At 37.3% G+C, this 18,306-nt stretch overlaps 1 protein-coding gene across 1 annotated transcript; it reads left to right on the top strand.

Moving 5' to 3' along the window:
• The first annotated feature begins 603 nt into the window (after positions 1 to 603).
• LOC134226763 (probable cytochrome P450 6d5) lies at positions 604 to 2,524 on the top strand. Its single transcript, XM_062707735.1, has 2 exons — positions 604 to 1,243; positions 1,309 to 2,524. Exons 1-2 carry the CDS (start codon positions 620 to 622, stop codon positions 2,197 to 2,199), a joined length of 1,515 nt encoding a protein of 504 aa, XP_062563719.1. The 5' UTR covers positions 604 to 619; the 3' UTR covers positions 2,200 to 2,524.
• Positions 2,525 to 18,306: the final 15,782 nt, after the last annotated feature.

Below are 18,306 nucleotides of genomic sequence, written 5' to 3'. Positions count from 1 at the left end.
TTTCTGACTTAGTTAAATTCTCCGGCTCTTATTACCTCTTTTCTTCAATACTTGAAGTACATTATGCGACTGATGAGTCCAATAAAACAGAGGAATTTTGCGATTTGAAGGTAGGTGTCGAACTTACCCCAATTGGTAACATAATAATATTGAGCTATATGTGGATGTTTATAATTAGAAAAGTTTACTTTTTTTCCACAACATATACAAAATGATTGTGGATCAGAGATGGATTACATACTGAAAATCATAGAATTATCATTTGCATTTCAAGCTTCGTTTAAAAAAGAAAATATTATTGGGTCAAGCAACTCAGAGCCAACTTGCCAACTCAGCCTGTAACTTGAAAAAATGTGTGGTAAATAAATTCATATACTATTTATTTAACCGACCTGACATGCAAAGACAATTTTCTTTCCATCAATTTATTGAATAAGATTTATGTTACCCTTCTCACGAATAACTGCATCCCCCTATTTTTTGTTGTTCGGTTGTTCTTACTGACGATTAACACTGAATCCCAGCATGAACAGCCGAAAACTGCCATTCATCGTGATGGTCCCGAAAGCAAATTCTTATAAAAGCATTCGTGCTAGGGGCGAGACTATCAGTACTAAAAATGACGCCGCTTTCAATCGGAATAGCACTTCTGTGCGTGGTCGCTTTTGCGCTTGTCAAATATATCTTCAGCTACTGGAATCGTCGGGGAGTCCAGCAGCTGACTCCGTACTTCCCATTCGGCAACTATGCAGATCTCTTCCTGGGAAAGAATTCGTTTTCCAACATCTGCGAGAAACTGTACGAACGTAACAAACAATTCCGTCTGCTCGGAACGTACTTCCTGCTACGGCCGGTGCTGTTGGTGAACGATCCTCAGCTGGCAAAAAACATCATGGTGCGTGACTTTCAGCACTTCCACGACCGTGGTTTGTATGTGGACGAAGTGAACGATCCCCTGAGTGGTAATCTCTTCTCCCTGGCTGGCGATAAATGGAGACACCTACGAACAAAACTCACCCCGACATTCACCAGCGGTCGGCTGAAGGGCATGTTCCAGACGTTGGTCGACAAGGGTGTGGTTCTGCAAGATTACATGGAGAAATGTGCACAGGGTAAAGAAGTTGTGGAACTCCGAGAAATTCTGGCTTGCTACAATACGGACAACATTGCATCGGTCGCCTTCGGCATTGAGATCGATTCGATCAACAACCCCAACGAACCGTTCCGTCATATTGGTCGCAAGGTGAGATAAGGGTCAAGGGCACTATGAATTGTTATCTAATCTGACACTTATCTTTGATTTATTAGGTTTTCGAATCAAATTTTCTGAATAACATGCGCACTATGATAACGTTTATGGCACCGAAGGTCAACAGATTTTTCAAGATCAAGAGCGTGATCGACGAGGTAGAGCGATTTGTACTTGGTATGGTTCGTGAAACGCTTGAATATCGCGAGAAAAGCGGCGTTGTTCGAAAAGACATGATGCAGTTACTGTTGCAGCTGCGTAACGGTGGATCCGTTTCCGGCGATGAACGCTGGGATGTAGAAAAGCTGGCAAAGTTCAAGAATCTCTCAGTCGAAGAAGCTGCTGCACAAGCCCACATATTCTTCCTGGCCGGATTTGAAACGTCATCATCTACCATGTCTTTCTGCCTGTACGAAATTGCCAAAAACAAGGAAATTCAACAAAAAGTGCAAAGCGAAATCGACTCCGTTCTCGCTCGCAACAATGGAGAGCTGTCGTACGACAACATCCACGAGATGCGCTACCTTGAATGCTGCATTGATGAAACCCTCCGCAAATACCCTCCGCTTCCGATTCTGAACCGTGAATGTACCCAAGACTACAAAGTTCCCGATTCCGATATCACAATAAAGAAGGGAACAGCCGTCGTACTTCAAATTATGGGAATGCAACACGATCCGCAGTACTATCCCGACCCAATGCGCTTCGATCCGGATCGATTCCTCGATCCAGACATAAAGAGCAAACCGTATGCACCCTTCGGCGATGGACCAAGAATTTGCATTGGAATGCGAATGGGGAAAGTACAGACCAAGGTAGGACTATCGTTGCTATTGTCCAAGTTAAACTTTGAGCTGGTTGATGGTGAGAATTCGGAGCTCGTCATGGGTGCAAACAATTTGTTCAGTACGCCAAAGGACGGCATTAATTTGAGGGTTAGTTGTCGCTAGTGGTGTATAGTGTCAACTGTGATTTGCGGCGTTTATTTTTACTCGAACGGAAATATGCTAGTGGCATTAATTGTTGTAAAATAACGCAATAGTTGATTTTATCTTTTAAAGACTTTGAAAATGCCAAAAAATGCTTTTATCTCAGAATGGGTTCAACCGATTCAGTTTTAGCCACTTATTACGTTTAAGTACTTATTATGAACTCAATAGAAGTGCTTTGTCATTAAAACAAACAAGTCAAGTCTTTCATTTAAAATAGTTTATGTTAATCGAAGAATAAACACATTATTTGTAAATAAACAAATAGTTTTGAAAGATATTTTAATTAACTGTAAAACTTAATAGATTTTATAGAAAAATCAGTGATCTTACGACTGGGCAGTGCATACTAATGTGTTTGGGGTAGTTTGGCCGAATGCCATTGCGTCGAATAGTTAATACGTGTTTCAAGTGAAAAGCACGAAGTGTGTTCTAAGAAAATAAAAGTGAGCATTAGGAGCAAAAAGTGAGAACTGAAGATTGGGATAAGTATGACAAATGAGTGAAAATTAAAAGACATTTTTATTCCGTTATGTGAATTGGAATTCAAGAATCTTCTCTTCACTCGCCTGGACAGTCGGAGTAATAACCTCTTGATCGCAAAACTCGTCCTTTGATGGTTGAAATCCAATCAGCGCGTCGAGAAAATCGAAGGCTTGTGACGAAATCTTGTCAAATGATCAATTAAGGTTAAAAGTCGTTCGATGGCCGTGAAAGTTCCCGAAGTACACTAATTATTGCGCGTTATCCTGAATCAGACGCCTGAGGACGAAAAAAAGAACAAAGCTAGGTTAAATAAGGTTTCCGTAGATTTCCGATGGCACGCAGGATAAAGTGGATCAGTCTTCTGTCCTGCCTATGAAAATGTGGCGGGTTTACCCGCAAATGCATCGGGGAAGGCGCATATATTTTTTAGTTTTTGTGTTCGTAACATGATTTGCAGATTCTACTAAAGTATTCGCCTTCTGATGGATTTGGAGTAGGGGATCATAGCTTCACGAAAGAGGATGCTCCAGGAACTTCGTCTCATGGTCTGAAGTCTAAATGCTTTTTTGTGTTGCTAACGTCTCTTGAGAAATAAGGAAACAGAGAGAAACATATAGGAGAAAGGAGAAAGATCAGAGAATATTTAAGAAAAAATGAGGAAAATATATAAAAAAAGTAGACAAGAAGCAGGATGAAGAAGAAATTAAAAAATACAAAGTGTTTCTTGGGGAATTGAGAAAAAAGGAAAGTGAGAAGAATTAAAAAAAAAAAATATGTTTGAACCAACAAGATTGAACCGTTCTGCATGGAATCCCACGACACCGTAACAGTACACAGTGCGAATATAAAACGAAATAAATGAGCCGACGTTGATCATTGGTAATGCGGAGATCATATAATATGTATTGCCATCGCGCGCTTTAAAACGAGTTATGAACGGTTCTTTATTGATAATATAAAATTTATTGAATTCTTCGATATTATCATGATTTTTGAACTAGTGAATCTAGGTTAATAGCATCAGTTTACGATTTATAAGATCGCGTTTCATAGTGAAATTTGTGCAGTATTAGATGTATTTGTATTCACTAGGTTAGACATTGTGGGTGGGAGTCAAATGCTATCTGGTCCAGGTTGTATTTCGACATTGGTTCATTTTATAGGACTGTAAGTGTAACCGCAAATCTCATTTTCCAAGCTAAATCTAATGTACTATATGTGTAGTAGGTCCTGTGAGCAAAAATAGCTACGTGCTCATTGCGCTGAGTACTTGGAAGTGGAAGATTAATGTAAAGTTCAGTAGCACCCGAATCTAACCATTAATGATACTTAAATACACTATCTATTACAGCTTTAAACCGCTACATAGTAGTTTTTCTTGACCCGTAATCCGAACCATTAAAAAGAAATCATTGCTTTAGAACAGCGGTTCTCAACCGTTTTCTTGAGTGGTATTTTTCAGACCTTGGCACAGCTTTAGGTACCCCCTAATTTATTTTAATTTACCTGTAAGCTCAAATGAAAAAGTATGGGTAATCGATGTTCACCTGGCTTTCATCAATTTAATTGAATTTTTGAAAAAAATATTTTGGGCTTCCGACAAATTGTTTGTTTATGAGCCAATGAAAAACAATCAATAACTTTCGACAAATTTACGTACCGTAATCCGGGGGAACATTGATCATTTTTTTAATTGTTTTGTAAATATTTCCCCCGTAAATGGAAATATAGCTTTTTCATATTTTTAAAACGAGTACTGCTACATGTAGAACGTATAAGATTGTTGTTCTTGATCATTCGATAATTTTAAAATTTATTTAAAAAATGTTTTTTGTCGAGTTTTTTTATTTTTCAATTTGGGGTAACTTTGATCATTCATTTATCTATAGAGAAAGTGTATGCAAACCCCTTAAGGTAGGCAATTATAGTAGGAATCTCTTACGCTAAAGCAATGTGCATCGATTGTTTCGAGAAAAACATCATCACCGCTAGTGGAATTATCTGGTTTTTCAACAATATTCATAAAAATTTCGAAACAAAAACTATGAATTAACCAAGAAAATAAGATTGTTTATCACATAATTATAGGCACGAGCCTTATTTTTTTTTGTTATTAACCTTGTTTGAGTGCTTTTTTGGCAGCTTGCTGTGCATTCAAAAATTAATGTTGATTTTATTGTTCAAATTTTGGCAAAAAATTAATGCAAATTTATTCAGCAACAGATTTATTCAAGATTAAGATACCTTACTCACAATAAGTAATTGTGATAACAGGAAATAATATTTTATTCATTTCTTGAAAATGGTGAAACTGATCAATGTTCCCCTGGATTACGGTACTAGGCTTTCCGTACATCGACTTAGCAATTTTTAACCTTTCTAACAATCATAATTTTCATATTAAAGTTAGTTAACTTCAACTTGTTTCGATTTAATTATAACATGGATGCGTTACGAAAACAAAGCGAAATTTGGGATACTTTCACAGAAAGGATAAAAAATAAAAAAGTTCCTTAAACTTTTAGTCTTCTGATGGAAGACCACTATAAAGGAGGCTGGGTTCGATTTCCGGTTCGGTTCAGAAAGTTTTCTCGACTGGGAAGTTCCAAGTTGCCAGCTATGCAAAGCTCAGAAGCATCGTTTTTAATATTTTAATTCCGATGAAAAAGTAACAGAGCTTTAAAAACTCTGCAAGGATTTTGAACTTTTTAGTTGGTTGAGAAAATATCTTTAAAATATGGGAGCCTTAGTGAAATTTTGCAATTTTTATCAAAATTTTAGAAATGAAAGGAACAATATTGGGAGTCAGTGTTCGAGGAATTTGATTTTCTGTTCTCAAAAAAATAGAAGTTTTTGGAAAACTTTCAAGAATTGAGAATCTTATGATTCAAAGCATTGAGTGACGCCAAGAAACGGAAGGTAATGTGAACAACGCGTTTTCAGTGAAGATTGACAAGAGAGATTTTACCACCTTGACAAAAAAACCGGTTTGCTTAATTTGCTGAAAACTGTTTGTGTTGAGATAATATTATCTTTTATTTGTTTTGAAGGAATTTTAACGACATTACGAGACCAAACATTGTACGAAGTATGAATGGAAAAAAAAACTAGGATACTAATATTAGATCATTTAAAAAAAGTTGAAAAAGCTTCAAAGGAAAGGCGCTCATTCAGTATAAATTTACAATATTGATTATATTCAACGTCGGAACCACTGGACATTTGTAGATTATAGTACAATGTTGCTGTACCCCGACATTTTGGTTCAATTGGTTCGGTCAAACTTGTGATAATGTGAATCATTTTAGGCATAGAGTAAAATATATAATACAAAATATATCGTGACAAAAATCATTCCAAACTAGAATTAATATTGGAAAGAGGGGATAGCTGGCTGAAGGTTGTAGGAGCGATTACCAAAACAATTAAAATGATGGAATTATTTCCATTGACAACGCAAACGTTGCATAAGATAGAAATTCATGAGGATTCCACAGACAGAATTTTATTTTAAGTATTCATTGGTGAACTGGGCTTGGAATACAGAAACATGAATAAGAAACATTACGAAAGCATGAAAGTAGGGTAATTGGATAAATGGGCTCAGGAGGTGTCACTTTTTGGTTAAATCATCCTTTTTATTTTCAAAAAATGGTGTTCGGAATCAAATTGCATCACTTAGAACTACTCGCCAAGAATAAGTCTATTAACAGATTGTCATTGAATGTTCAATATGTAAGCTCGATATACGCATAATTATTTCACTTTGATTCGTTAATACATCTAAATGCTGGATTTTTTTCCCAAATATACATTGGCGTAACAAAGGGAAAATTCTAGGGGTGGGGCTAACTTGATTATTAATTATTCTACTCGTTCACTAAAAATAGTCAAGCTATTGTTTTCGTTCGAAGCTCAACCCAAATAACCTTTCCCGTCAAAAATTGCATCTTATTTTATTGCGTCAGTCAATTCTTTAGCTTATTTAAGATCAACTTTCCCGAAGAGCCCATATTTTTTGAAGCTTCAAACTATTTTAAAAATCGAAAAAAAACCGAACCGGTCTGAAAAATTCACCCAATGTTCGTTCAAAATAAAGATGGAATTTATTATCTAATTATTATTAATCTCATTAAATGTATAAAGCAACTCACACACTAATTTCACCTAAATTTACAAGTAACAGGCTCCATCACCGCGCTAAACCATTCTAATCGAACCCTATTGCCTTGGTATGGAAGCATATACAAATATTTTTGTAACAAGATAAAGATTGTCGCTGTCATCGCTGTCCGGAACATCTTTTGCTGGCGAGGATAGGGTGCTAAATGTCAATGAAGGAAAAATACATACGATTTGACAGTTCGGCACCGAACATGTTTCGGACAGCAGAACAAAGGGAACCGAAGCGATAATCTTTATATTGTAACTAAAATACATTTAAGCATATTTTTAAGCATATAGGGGGAATGACGGCTTTGGCAGGTTTTGTTCTATTCTTGGCAGGGGGTTTTTGATGACTGACTAGGCTCAAATTTGGCCTATCATATCAAAGAATATTGTGGACAAATTTCATAAAATTTGGTTGACAAAACCCACCTGCCAATAATAGAACAAAACCTGCCAAAGCCGTTTTTCCCCCTACATGCATTTGGTAAGCCGTGCGGTAAGACCCGCGGCTATAAAGCAAGACCATGCTGAGGGTGGCTGGGTTCGTTTCCTGGTGCCGGTCTAGGCAATTTTCGGATTGGAAATTGTCTCGACTTCCCTGGTCATAAAAGTATCATCGTGCTTGCCTCATGATATACGAATGCAAAAATGGTAACCTGGCTTAGAAACCTCGCGGTTAATAACTGTGGAAGTGCTTAATAAACACTAAGCTGCGAGGCGGCTCTGTCTCATTGTGGGGATGTAATGCCAATTAGAAGAAGAAGAAGAACATGCATTTAATTGACAGTGTTTCCAGATTCACAACATTTTTGGAATTGCACTTAACAGTCGTGCTAAAACATTTCGTGCAATATGCACAGGAGGTGGTGATAAAATAACTAGGCGATGATTTCTTTAGGAAAATGTTCTAGCTGTTACGTCTGTGGCTGAAATATTGTACAACTGAATTTTTTGCTTCTTAGTACATCTCTTCAATGATTTGAGGCATAAAGGAACCGAATCTTGCCAAACCCAACTGACAAAAGTTTTGTAATTTTACCTTCGGAGTTTCCTACAAACTATTCTTTCGAGTGTACCTCCAGGAATTCTTCTGAATATTTCTCTAGATAGGGCAAAAGACCCCATAGTGGAAAAACTAAGCAAGTTCAACTACTATTTGTTCACTTCATACCAAGTCTGTACTTGATTTCGCTTACCTCAAATATGCATCCGGTATTTTTCAATTTATGTTCCTATAGTTGCGAATCCTATTGTTTTCATATGGGACTAGCAACTATAGGAACACTATCGCAACTATTGGTGCAAATCAAAAAATAATATAAGGTATTTTAGTGATACTCTAACTATTTTGATGCAGTTTTGGCTAGTTTTCTGCTATTTCGTGTAATGACAGGTCAACAAACTGATAGAACACATGAGTTGCTGCGTTTAAAACGTAGATTATGTAGAAAAAACACTACCGCAACTATATAGGAACATCAACAACTATCGGAATTTTTACCCTATTCCTTCGGATATTCCTCCAGGAATTTCACTGGAATTCCGAAGGAATTGTCCGCGCACAAGGCGAACATGAGTGAGCATTTCGGATTGTATGTTTATGTATTTCATCATTTAGCAATAAACACGCACTACTACCCACTCTAATAATAATTGAGTTTGCTTCCTTGGCTTGATGGTGTGTGCCGAGCGAAAAGAAGCATTATGAACTGGACGCCATCAACGAGAAAGAAGAACCCCAAGACGAGAACATCGACAGCAATGATGCCCTGGATCTATGACGAACGCTGATTGGCCGACCAATCAGTAGGCAGATAGGATTCAACGTCATGTATTTAAGAAATGTGCATTCGCTCAAGAGCATTCAGTTGTTTGTAAACCATCACGCTAAAAACATTGTAACCCGTTCTCATCTTTCTTGGACAAGCTGAAATAAATAGCCTTTTTCAAGGCTACAAGAGTTAAGAAATGATTTCTTGGTCGCTATCGTACGGACTCGAAGGCCCTTCAGCCGAAGGGTATAGATACAGTCCACAATCCCTTACCGAGCCAACTGGTGGCTCATCCAGGCAATACTTCAGTGCACTATGGTCCAGGATACAGATTTACGCGGAAATATGCATTTTCCTCCAAATCTATATTTTTTAGAAAAAACTGTTGTTCTACAAAATTGTTCGAAATAGTAAGGCCATCATTATGGTTCTACCAAAAAATAGGGTGGCCCATCATTTAAAAAAAATAGAAGATATTTTTTTTATTTCTCGGAATATTGACATGTTATGTTTTACAAATTTGTAGCGTAGCTTATTCCAATCAATTTTGCTAAAAAAACTTTTTCTGTAGCTCTTAAGTTGGCTGATTTAGAGCAATTTTACCTAATTGGATTAGGGTGTACCTTAAAAAAACAGTATTTTTGATCTACTTTTTTTGTTTTAGATTTCTCGAAAAAGTCGTGTTCAGGTGACTTTTAGAGCTCAAAAAAATGCAACTTTTGATGGGTAAATATGCTCAATATCTTTTTGCGATCAAAAGTTATAATCGTTTTTCTGTCAAAATTACAATTTTTTCATAAGTTGATATCTCCGGTTAGGGCAGACCAAAAAAATATATTTACACGGCATTTGAGAGAGAAATTAATATTCTTTATTATGACAAAAAATTGGGGATATGTTATTTTTTTATCTCAAGTTCTATAAATTTTGCTAAAATCATGTTTTTTCAAATAAATTATTATAACTCAACAACGGAGGAAGATACAGACGATGTTCTTATAGCAAAACACGCGTTTTGAAAAGCCCCAAAAGTCTTTAGAACATCTTCTTCTTCTTATTGGCATTACGTCCCCACACTGGGACAGAGCCGCCTCGCAGCTTAGTGTTCATTAAGCACTTCCACAGTTATTAACTGCGAGGTTTCTAAGCCAGGTTACCATTTTTGCATTCGTATATCATGAGGCTAACACGATGATACTTTTATGCCCAGGGAAGTCGAGACAATTTCCAATCCGAAAATTGCCTAAACCAGCACCGGGAATCGAACCCAGCCACCCTCAGCATGGTTTTGCTTTGTAGCCGCGCGGCTTACCGCACGGCTAAGGAGGGCCCCCTTTAGAACATGACATTCGTTAAAAATGAAAAATGAAAAAAATTACAGCTTTAATACTTTTGATAAGTTTTATCATTATCATCGTATTGCAAGATTTACGAGAAAAGATGCATTTTCGGTCTGAAGCATACTTTTAAGAAACAAAGTTTGTTCTACAAAGTTGTTCTGGATACTTGAGCCCTTATTAAAGAGTTACCGAAAACTAGGACGGGCCATTTTATAAAAATGTAAAATTTTTATTTTTTTTATTTTGCGGAATATTGACATAAAATGTTCTACAAAATTGAAGCGCAGCTTTTTCCTATCAACTTTGTTATATAAACTTTTCAAGTAGCTCTCAAGCTCACTTGTTTAGAGTAATTTTACTTACCAGGATTAGGGTGTTCCTTAAAAAACAATATTTATGATCTGCTCATTTCATTTTTTATTTTTCACGGATGTCACCTTCTGAAGACTTTTGGGGCTTTTTAAAACGCGTGTTTTGTTATAAGAATATCGTCTGTATCTTTTTCCGTTGTCGAGTTATATCAATTTATTTGAAAAAACATGATTTTAGTAAAATTGGTTAAACTTGAGATAAAAAAATAACATATCCCCAATTTTTTGACACAATAAAGAATATGAATTCCTTGTTCAGAGGCCGTGTAAATATTTTTTTTTCTTCTGCCCTAACCGGAGATATCAACTTATGAAAAAAAATTAATTTTGACAGATTATAACTTTTTATCGGAAAAAGATATTGAGCATATTTACCAATAAAAAGTTGCATTTTTTGAGCTCTAAAAGTCATCTGAAGACGACTTTTTCGAAAAATCTGAAATAAAAAAAGTTGATAAAAATAACTGTTTTTTTTGAGGTACACCCTAATCCAATTAGGTAAAATTGCTCTAAATCAACCAACTCAAGAGCTACAGAAAAAGTTTTTTTAGCAAAATTGATTGGAATAAGCTGCGTTACAACTTTGTAGAACATAACATGTCAATATTCTGAGAAATAAAAAAAAATTCTAATTTTTTATATGATGGGCCACCCTATTTTTTGGTAGAACCATAATGATGGCCTTACTATTTCGAACAATTTTGTAGAACAACATTTTTTTCTAAAAAATATAGTTTTGGCGTAAAATTAATCTTTCCGCGTAAATCTGTATCCTGGACCATAGTGCAGTGGGAAGTCAATATTCCGACTCCCCGCTAACTGTCCGTGACCGGACAGGAATATTTTGGAGGAATATTCGAAGGGACTCCTAGGAATTCCTGGGAGATATTCATTCAGATATTCCTCCAGGAACTCCTCCAGATATTCGACCAGGAATTTCTCCGGATATACCTGCAGATAGTTCTCTAGACATTCCTCAAGCATTTCATCCGATTATTCCGCAAGGAGTACCTCCGGATTTTCCTCCAGATATTTTGTCGGTTATGCCTCCAGGAATTCCTTCGAAAATTCCTCCAAAATATTCTTTCGTATATTCTCCAGAAATTCGTCCAAATATTTATCCAAGTATTCCCTCGGATATTTCTCCAGGATTTTTTCCAAAATTCCTCCAAGAATTTTTCCAACATTCCTCCAGGAATTCCACTGGATATTAGTTCAGGAACTTCGCTGAGCTGAGGAGTGACTCCGGATATTCCTCCAGATATTTTTTCCTGATACTACTCAGAACCCAGCAGCTTCTGGGCCATTTTCCAACAGCTAATTCCAACAGCTTCTTGGACCATTCCCCAGCAGGTCAGTCATCAACACCCAGGAGTTCGCCTAGAAGCTGTTGGAATCAGGACACATCGAAGAAGAGGACATAACGGTATCATTCGACGTAGCGGCATTGTTCTCTAGCGTTCCAGTGAAAGATGCTCTGAATCTTCTAGAGGATTGGCTGCTAACACAAAGGACGGAAACAACATGGCGAGGAAAGGTGAAGATGTACCTAAATCTGGCAAGGCTATGCATGACGGAGAACTACTTCACATTTCGTGGCAACTACTACAAACAGACGAAAGGAGCACCGATGGGAAATCCGCTATCACCGTTTTTGTGCGAACTGTTCATGGCGAATCTGGAGAACAACCTACAAGAACAAGGAATACTACCCCAGAAGTGGTGGAGATACGTCGACGACATTTTCAGCATCATCAACCGAAAGGATCTACCCAGGATTTTGGAAGCAACAAACAACGTGCATCCGGACATCAAATTTACCTTTTTTTACCTTAGGAAAAAGTAGTTTACCTTCTACCTTTCTTGGATCTACTAGTCATCAGGGAAGAAAATACAACATTGAACCTCGAAATCTACAGGAAGCCCACGAACCATTCGTACCAACATAAAATGGCAGCATTTCATCACATGATCCACAGGATGCAGACGATACCCTTGAGCGAAGAAGGAAAAACGAAGGAGCTACAATACATCTTGGAAACAGCGAAGATCAACGGATACCAGGAGAGGACTATAGGAGCGATCATCAACAAGAAGGAAAGGACCCTACGACGAAATGGACATACAACGCTGACACCGATCGAGGAGCCGCTGAAAAGAGTTTCGGTCCCATATGATAAACACATCACCAACCAGCTACGCCCTCGACTAAGGAAATTCGGCATCGATCTAGTATTCTCCAGTAGAAGCAACCAACTCAAGTCTCTATTGGGTTCAACGAAGGATAAAGTAGAAATGTTGAATAAGGCAGGCGTTTATAAAATAAGTTGTTCCCAATGTGAAAAAATCTATGTAGGCCAAACAAAAAGATCATTAGATATAAGGTTCAAGGAACATATGGCGGAAGTTTTTTTTTTTTTTTTCCTTGTTGGGTACATTTTCCACTGCGACCAGTTGGTTGATCTATTGTGGCAGGCCCCGTTTTAATGTTTGTGCCTTGTCAGTGTGTCATATCACTATGAATTTGAGTGACTTCCACTTGCTGATTGTAGGCATTTTCCCAATAAGGTATAACATATCTTATGAAATGTATTGCCTTACTGGGAGAAGTCATCCATCCATCTGATGGTTGTATTAGTCCTTTATCGAAAAATTTGCGCCTTTTTTGGAAAAGTGCTTCACAGGTACACAATAAATGTTCCGAATCTTCCGTGTCCCTTTCGCAGAAACGACAGGTATCATCTTGAACTTTACATAGTTGTTTCAAATAATATTTACTCGGGCAGTGTCCTGTTATTAAACCGCAGAAGGTATTTAAATCTTTTTTAGATAAGCTCAGCAGTTTCTGAGTAACAGTTTTGTGGGTGATTTAAACATTTTAGATTGTCTTGCTGTTATTGTTTTCTCCAGGTTTTATCAATCAAATTTTTCCCAGTTTTTTAGTTCCATTTTGAGGGTACATTCTGAGGTCCCACAAAATGGTTCTGGTCCTAGGAAAGGTTTTGATGATCCAAGTCTTGCTAAACAATCTGCTTTTTCGTTACCTTCAATTCCACAGTGCCCGAGTACCCAAAATAGAATTAATAAACTATTTTTAGCCACCTGTTGTAGTAATTGAATGCGTTCCCAAACCAGTTTAGAAGTACATGTAAAAGATTTTAATGCTTCTAGGGCAGCTAGACTGTCACAAAATATACATATGTTTGCATTTCTATAGTTACGCTGTAAACAGACAGAGGCACATTCAATAATTGCTTGTATTTCTGCCTGAAATACAGTCGGATATCTACCCATAGATATTGATATGGTAACTCCAGGGCCTGTGACACCAGCTCCAACCCTGTCATTCATTTTGGAGCCATCTGTAAAAAAGATTACTGAACCTGGTCGAATAGTGGGCCGCGAATGGCGGAAGTTAGTAAGGCGAAAAGAGAAAACGATAAGAGATTACATTACGAATTTAGATCTAAGGTAGCAGAGCATGTGTTTAAGGAAAATCACCCAATTACGGCATCAAATATTAAAATCTTAAGAAATGTCTCTTCCCCATGGAAATCCACCGACAGGTACAAACAGCGCTGTTGAATAAGGATCAGGGAAATGGCAGCTCTTGGCTCTTAAAGTTTCTACCTAAGCAATAAAGTAATTTACTGTATAGGTAAATAAAGTAGGCAAATAAGATTAGATTAGGTATCTTGCGTAGTATAAATAGTGTAAGTTGCGATTGTTTTCTTCAAGTCGAGTCAAGTACGAGACACTGAAGACGACCACACAGTTGTGGTCGAAATACGTAACTGCAAAGATAATAAAAATTTATTGGTGGAATTAAATGGAGAGTGCTTAATTCGTCTTAAACGGTACAATACATTGTTAACAATATTCCTGCTTCCTACCCATCGACAACGAAGTGTTGTACACTACCTAATATTCCAACTCCTTACTGTGAACTTCTTGCTATTATCCTCGCTCCTCCTAACATTGAGCCCGTCGTGCTGAACTCCTCGTCTTCAAAACATTCCTGAGCCAATCCGTTTCCCGTACAATTAAAATTTCATTCGACGATTGTTCAACAACCTCTCCAGCACATCCGCCTATACAAGTGGCCCGAAACCGACGCTTGCACACACCTCTCAATGCTCTGCCGATCAGCTTTTGAATGTTTTGGACCGAAGCTCAAGCTGGACATCTGTTGAAATGCTCCTAAACGTTTTGGTGCAAAGCTCCTCTTGGTCGAAGCTACTCACGACGTACGCTTACATATCTTATTATTGGCATTACATCCCCCCACACTGGGACAGAGCCGCCTCGCAGCTTAGTATTGATTAAGCACTTCCACAGTTATTAACTGCGAAGTTTCTAAGTCAGGCTACCAGAGGCTAGCACGAAGATACTTTTTATGCCCAGGGAAATTGAGACAATTTCCAATCCATAAACCTGCAGCGCCATGCGACTTATGCGGTCCAAGCATTGCGGTCCATCTTTGTATTCGATACTAAGTTGTAGATCCAGAACTGTTCCTGCGCCCATATGCTGTTGGACGTAAATAAGGGCTACCGCAGTCGGTCAGAAGCCAGCAGACGTATCAGACAGTAGCCTGCCATAAAGAAATGAAAACTCTAGTATTGTGTTTTATTTGTGATGCGGTTATCTTATCTTAAATAGGTTATGGGCTCAGTACACTTCATTTTCCTTTCCATTCAATTTATTTATTGCTTTCTATAAACTTATAAGACTTGTTTTATGTTTAAGATTTATGATGTTAACATAAAAACAGAATCGGGTGTACCTCTTTGGCTTCTCAAACGAACTTGTTTTGAATGTAGGTATTGATGAATTTTTTTACGATAGAGTGAAATAAAAATAAAGATCTTACTTGAGAGAAATCATTCCATGAACAGCCAATCAACAGACTTTGTAGATGCGAAACTCAAGCATATAGATTTATTTTATTTATTTATTTATTTATTTAACAATCGTTGCAGCTTAAGGAATATTATTTACGTCTAGAAAGAATGATGAGAATATAAACAACTTAAATTACTACGAATCTTAATTTTAAATCGTTTGACTAATTTTGTTAACTCCCCCTGTCGAACCATTTGACATGATTTGGTAATTGATTCCAAATTACAATGCCCCTCACAAACAAAGTATTCGCGAAATGGGATGAGTTAAATCGTGGTACTATAAAGTTTCTAGTGCGGATACTTTGAGAAGGATTAAGTTTTGCATATAAATAATTAGGAGATGACGAATGGATAATTCTAAACAAAGTGATGCATGATCTCATTTTTAAAAAGTCTTTGAAAGAGCAGCCAAGTAACTTGAATTGCAGATGGGAAACATGAGAGTATCTTGATAAGTTATAAATGTATCGTACGCAGCAATTTAAAGCTATTCTAAATCTATTGATAGCTAAAACTGACGCATTTAAAAGAAAAACGTCTCCATACTAAAAGTGTGGAAGTAACAGGGATTTGAACAGTTGTAATTTAACAACACTGGGTAGCATTATGTCGAAAGCCTCAAGAGTCTTAATCCTATATAAATTTTGCTGCACTGACTATTGATATGGCAGTACCGCATCGACGGCACGAGACTCACACACTTAAATCCAGAGTTGCAGCTCGGTAATTTGTTTTACTGATTTCATCCGGTAAAATTAATTTTCAACCGAGAGAGCGGTAAATTTTGAAGATTTTACTGATTTCCGCAATATTTCTTGCCGATGTCTCAGTAGAGTAAAATAATATACTGAGCCTCGGTAGAATAATTTACCGATCTACTCAGTTTTACGAAATTTCTCTATATCTGTCAATGAATTATACTGATCTCTCAGTAAAAATGATACGATATACTGAGTGTACGGTAAAACATGTACAAAACACTCAGTTTCCGAACAACTTCTGTGATACTTGATGAGGCGCCATTTTTTTGGTTACGGCACCTCGTTTTTTTCGAGCGAGAATATTTGGAGTGGAATCCAGTTCTAATCACGATTTGTGCCTGGGTTCCTGTTAATAATATGCAATACAGCATACAGGTAAGTGCAGTACATATTACTGTTCAAATTAATTGGTGTTAGATTATTGCTATCTGAAATTTCCAGACACTTGCACGTCGAGTAAAATCCCCGTCACTGTCTTCGAGTTGATTGGGCTTTGTCGGAGAATAAACGACTTTGGACGGCGGAAGTGGAATCAGATAATAAAATCCTCCTACCAAACAACATTATTTAAATAAACTTTTAAATCTATTAAAAAAGTCGGATGTTGTATTATCAATAATAAAGGAAGACGATACGATTGGTGATTTGAATTACAGAGGTCTGTACTATTTTACAGATTCACCAGTATTTTCATACCGAGTAGTCGGTATTTTCTATACCGAGTGCTCGGTAATTTTTGACATTTCACTATCTCGAATGCCGAACCGAGAACTCGGTAGTTGGAATCGATTACCGAGGTGACTACCGAGAGCTCAGCTGTTGAGAAATCGGTAATTCATTTACCGAGCCCGGTGAAAAAATCAAGTGTGCACGCTTGCAGCAGCAAGAAACAGTTTACCGATGAAGAAAAAAAAAGTAAAGAATGTCGCGTACAGTTTTATGGCAAACAGTTTCGGTTTGTTTAGTGCATGAAATTCGACCGGATAAAATGTAAATAGTCGCAAAATGACAGTGTTTACTGTACATTTCCTAACACTGTTCCTTGAACATAGTGTATCCATTTTACTTGTCGCACATTATAAACATTCAATATTCATGTAATTGGCGCTCATAGAAAAGTTTTCAAATAACTGAGGAAATTCTAATAGAATACTAAGTTGAAACACAGGCCATGTTCCAATTGAAATGTAGAGCCATTGAAGAAGATGATGTAGGAGGAATTACGGCTTTGGCAGGTTTTGTTCTATTATTGGCAGGGGTTTTTTTATGACTGACTATGCTCAAGTTTGGCCTAACCATTCTTTGCATATCAAAAAAAATTGTGGCCAAACTTCATAAAATTTGATCGACAAAAACCCCCCTGACAATAATAGAACAAAACCTGCCAAAGCCGTCTTTTCCCCTATGTCAAACTACTTTAAAAACCTGAAAAAAATCCGTGCAAAAACGACTCGCATTGATATACCATATACTCTTCAAAAAAGAATCCCGAATGAAATCTCGAAAGGAGAAACTTCCAGAGTAAGAAATGAATTCCTGGAAAATTTATGAGATCCTCTTCCTCTATCAATTCGTTGAAGAATTCGAAAGATGATCAAAAATGTTAACTCACAAATGGAGTTTTCACAACATTGTAAATTAATGTCCAAGTCGGGTGGATAAATCCCCGGAAATAGGCAATTATTAATTCACAAATCTGTCCGAAAAAAGCACATCCTTCAAAACAAAACTCGCACAAGATATTCCGTCTTTTTGCAGTGGAACATGCCTGTCTCCTTTTTCGAGATGTTTCATCTTGGTAAAAATTGGCAATCACCTGGCGCTATAAGCATTGTTCAGATACTCACCGGGCAGGTAACGGATGGGATACTTATTGTATTCTTGGTGTATCCAAATATTCAGCTTCGTATGATCCCATTTCCTTATTCTTCGTGATGCGATCCTACTTCTGCTGATGGGGAACGACTGTGCGAACTGCATCGGATAGGTTATGGTGGTTTCGTAGAACTGAAAGATGTGCCGGTTGATGAAGGTTAGCAATAGAAACATGAATTCAACAATTCATAAGTACCTACCTCGATAGCCGCAATTGTAAATTGAACTTTCTCGGTTTCTAATCACACTTTCTAAAAATAAAACATTTTCATATTTTTTCGCGACCGAACTCTCGACTGAACACGCACATCAACGACATCAATGGAGGTTTCACAGGTTTCAGCTCTGCCTGTCAAAGTCGAATTCAATGAGCCCGAGCGAGAAGC

The sequence above is a fragment of the Armigeres subalbatus genome, chromosome 3 (assembly GCF_024139115.2).
Source record: "Armigeres subalbatus isolate Guangzhou_Male chromosome 3, GZ_Asu_2, whole genome shotgun sequence".
In the NCBI taxonomy this organism is placed as follows: domain Eukaryota; kingdom Metazoa; phylum Arthropoda; class Insecta; order Diptera; family Culicidae; genus Armigeres; species Armigeres subalbatus.
The sequence above is the reverse complement of the archived record's forward strand: the minus strand, read 5'-3'. Positions and strand labels throughout refer to the sequence as shown.

Coding starts and splice junctions, on each gene's coding strand:
- LOC134226763 (XM_062707735.1), top strand. CDS start 620: ATGACGCCGCTTTCAATCGGAATAGCACTTCTGTGCGTGGTCGCTTTT. Junction 1,244..1,308: donor TCCGTCATATTGGTCGCAAG/GTGAGATAAGGG, acceptor TTGATTTATTAG/GTTTTCGAATCAAATTTTCT.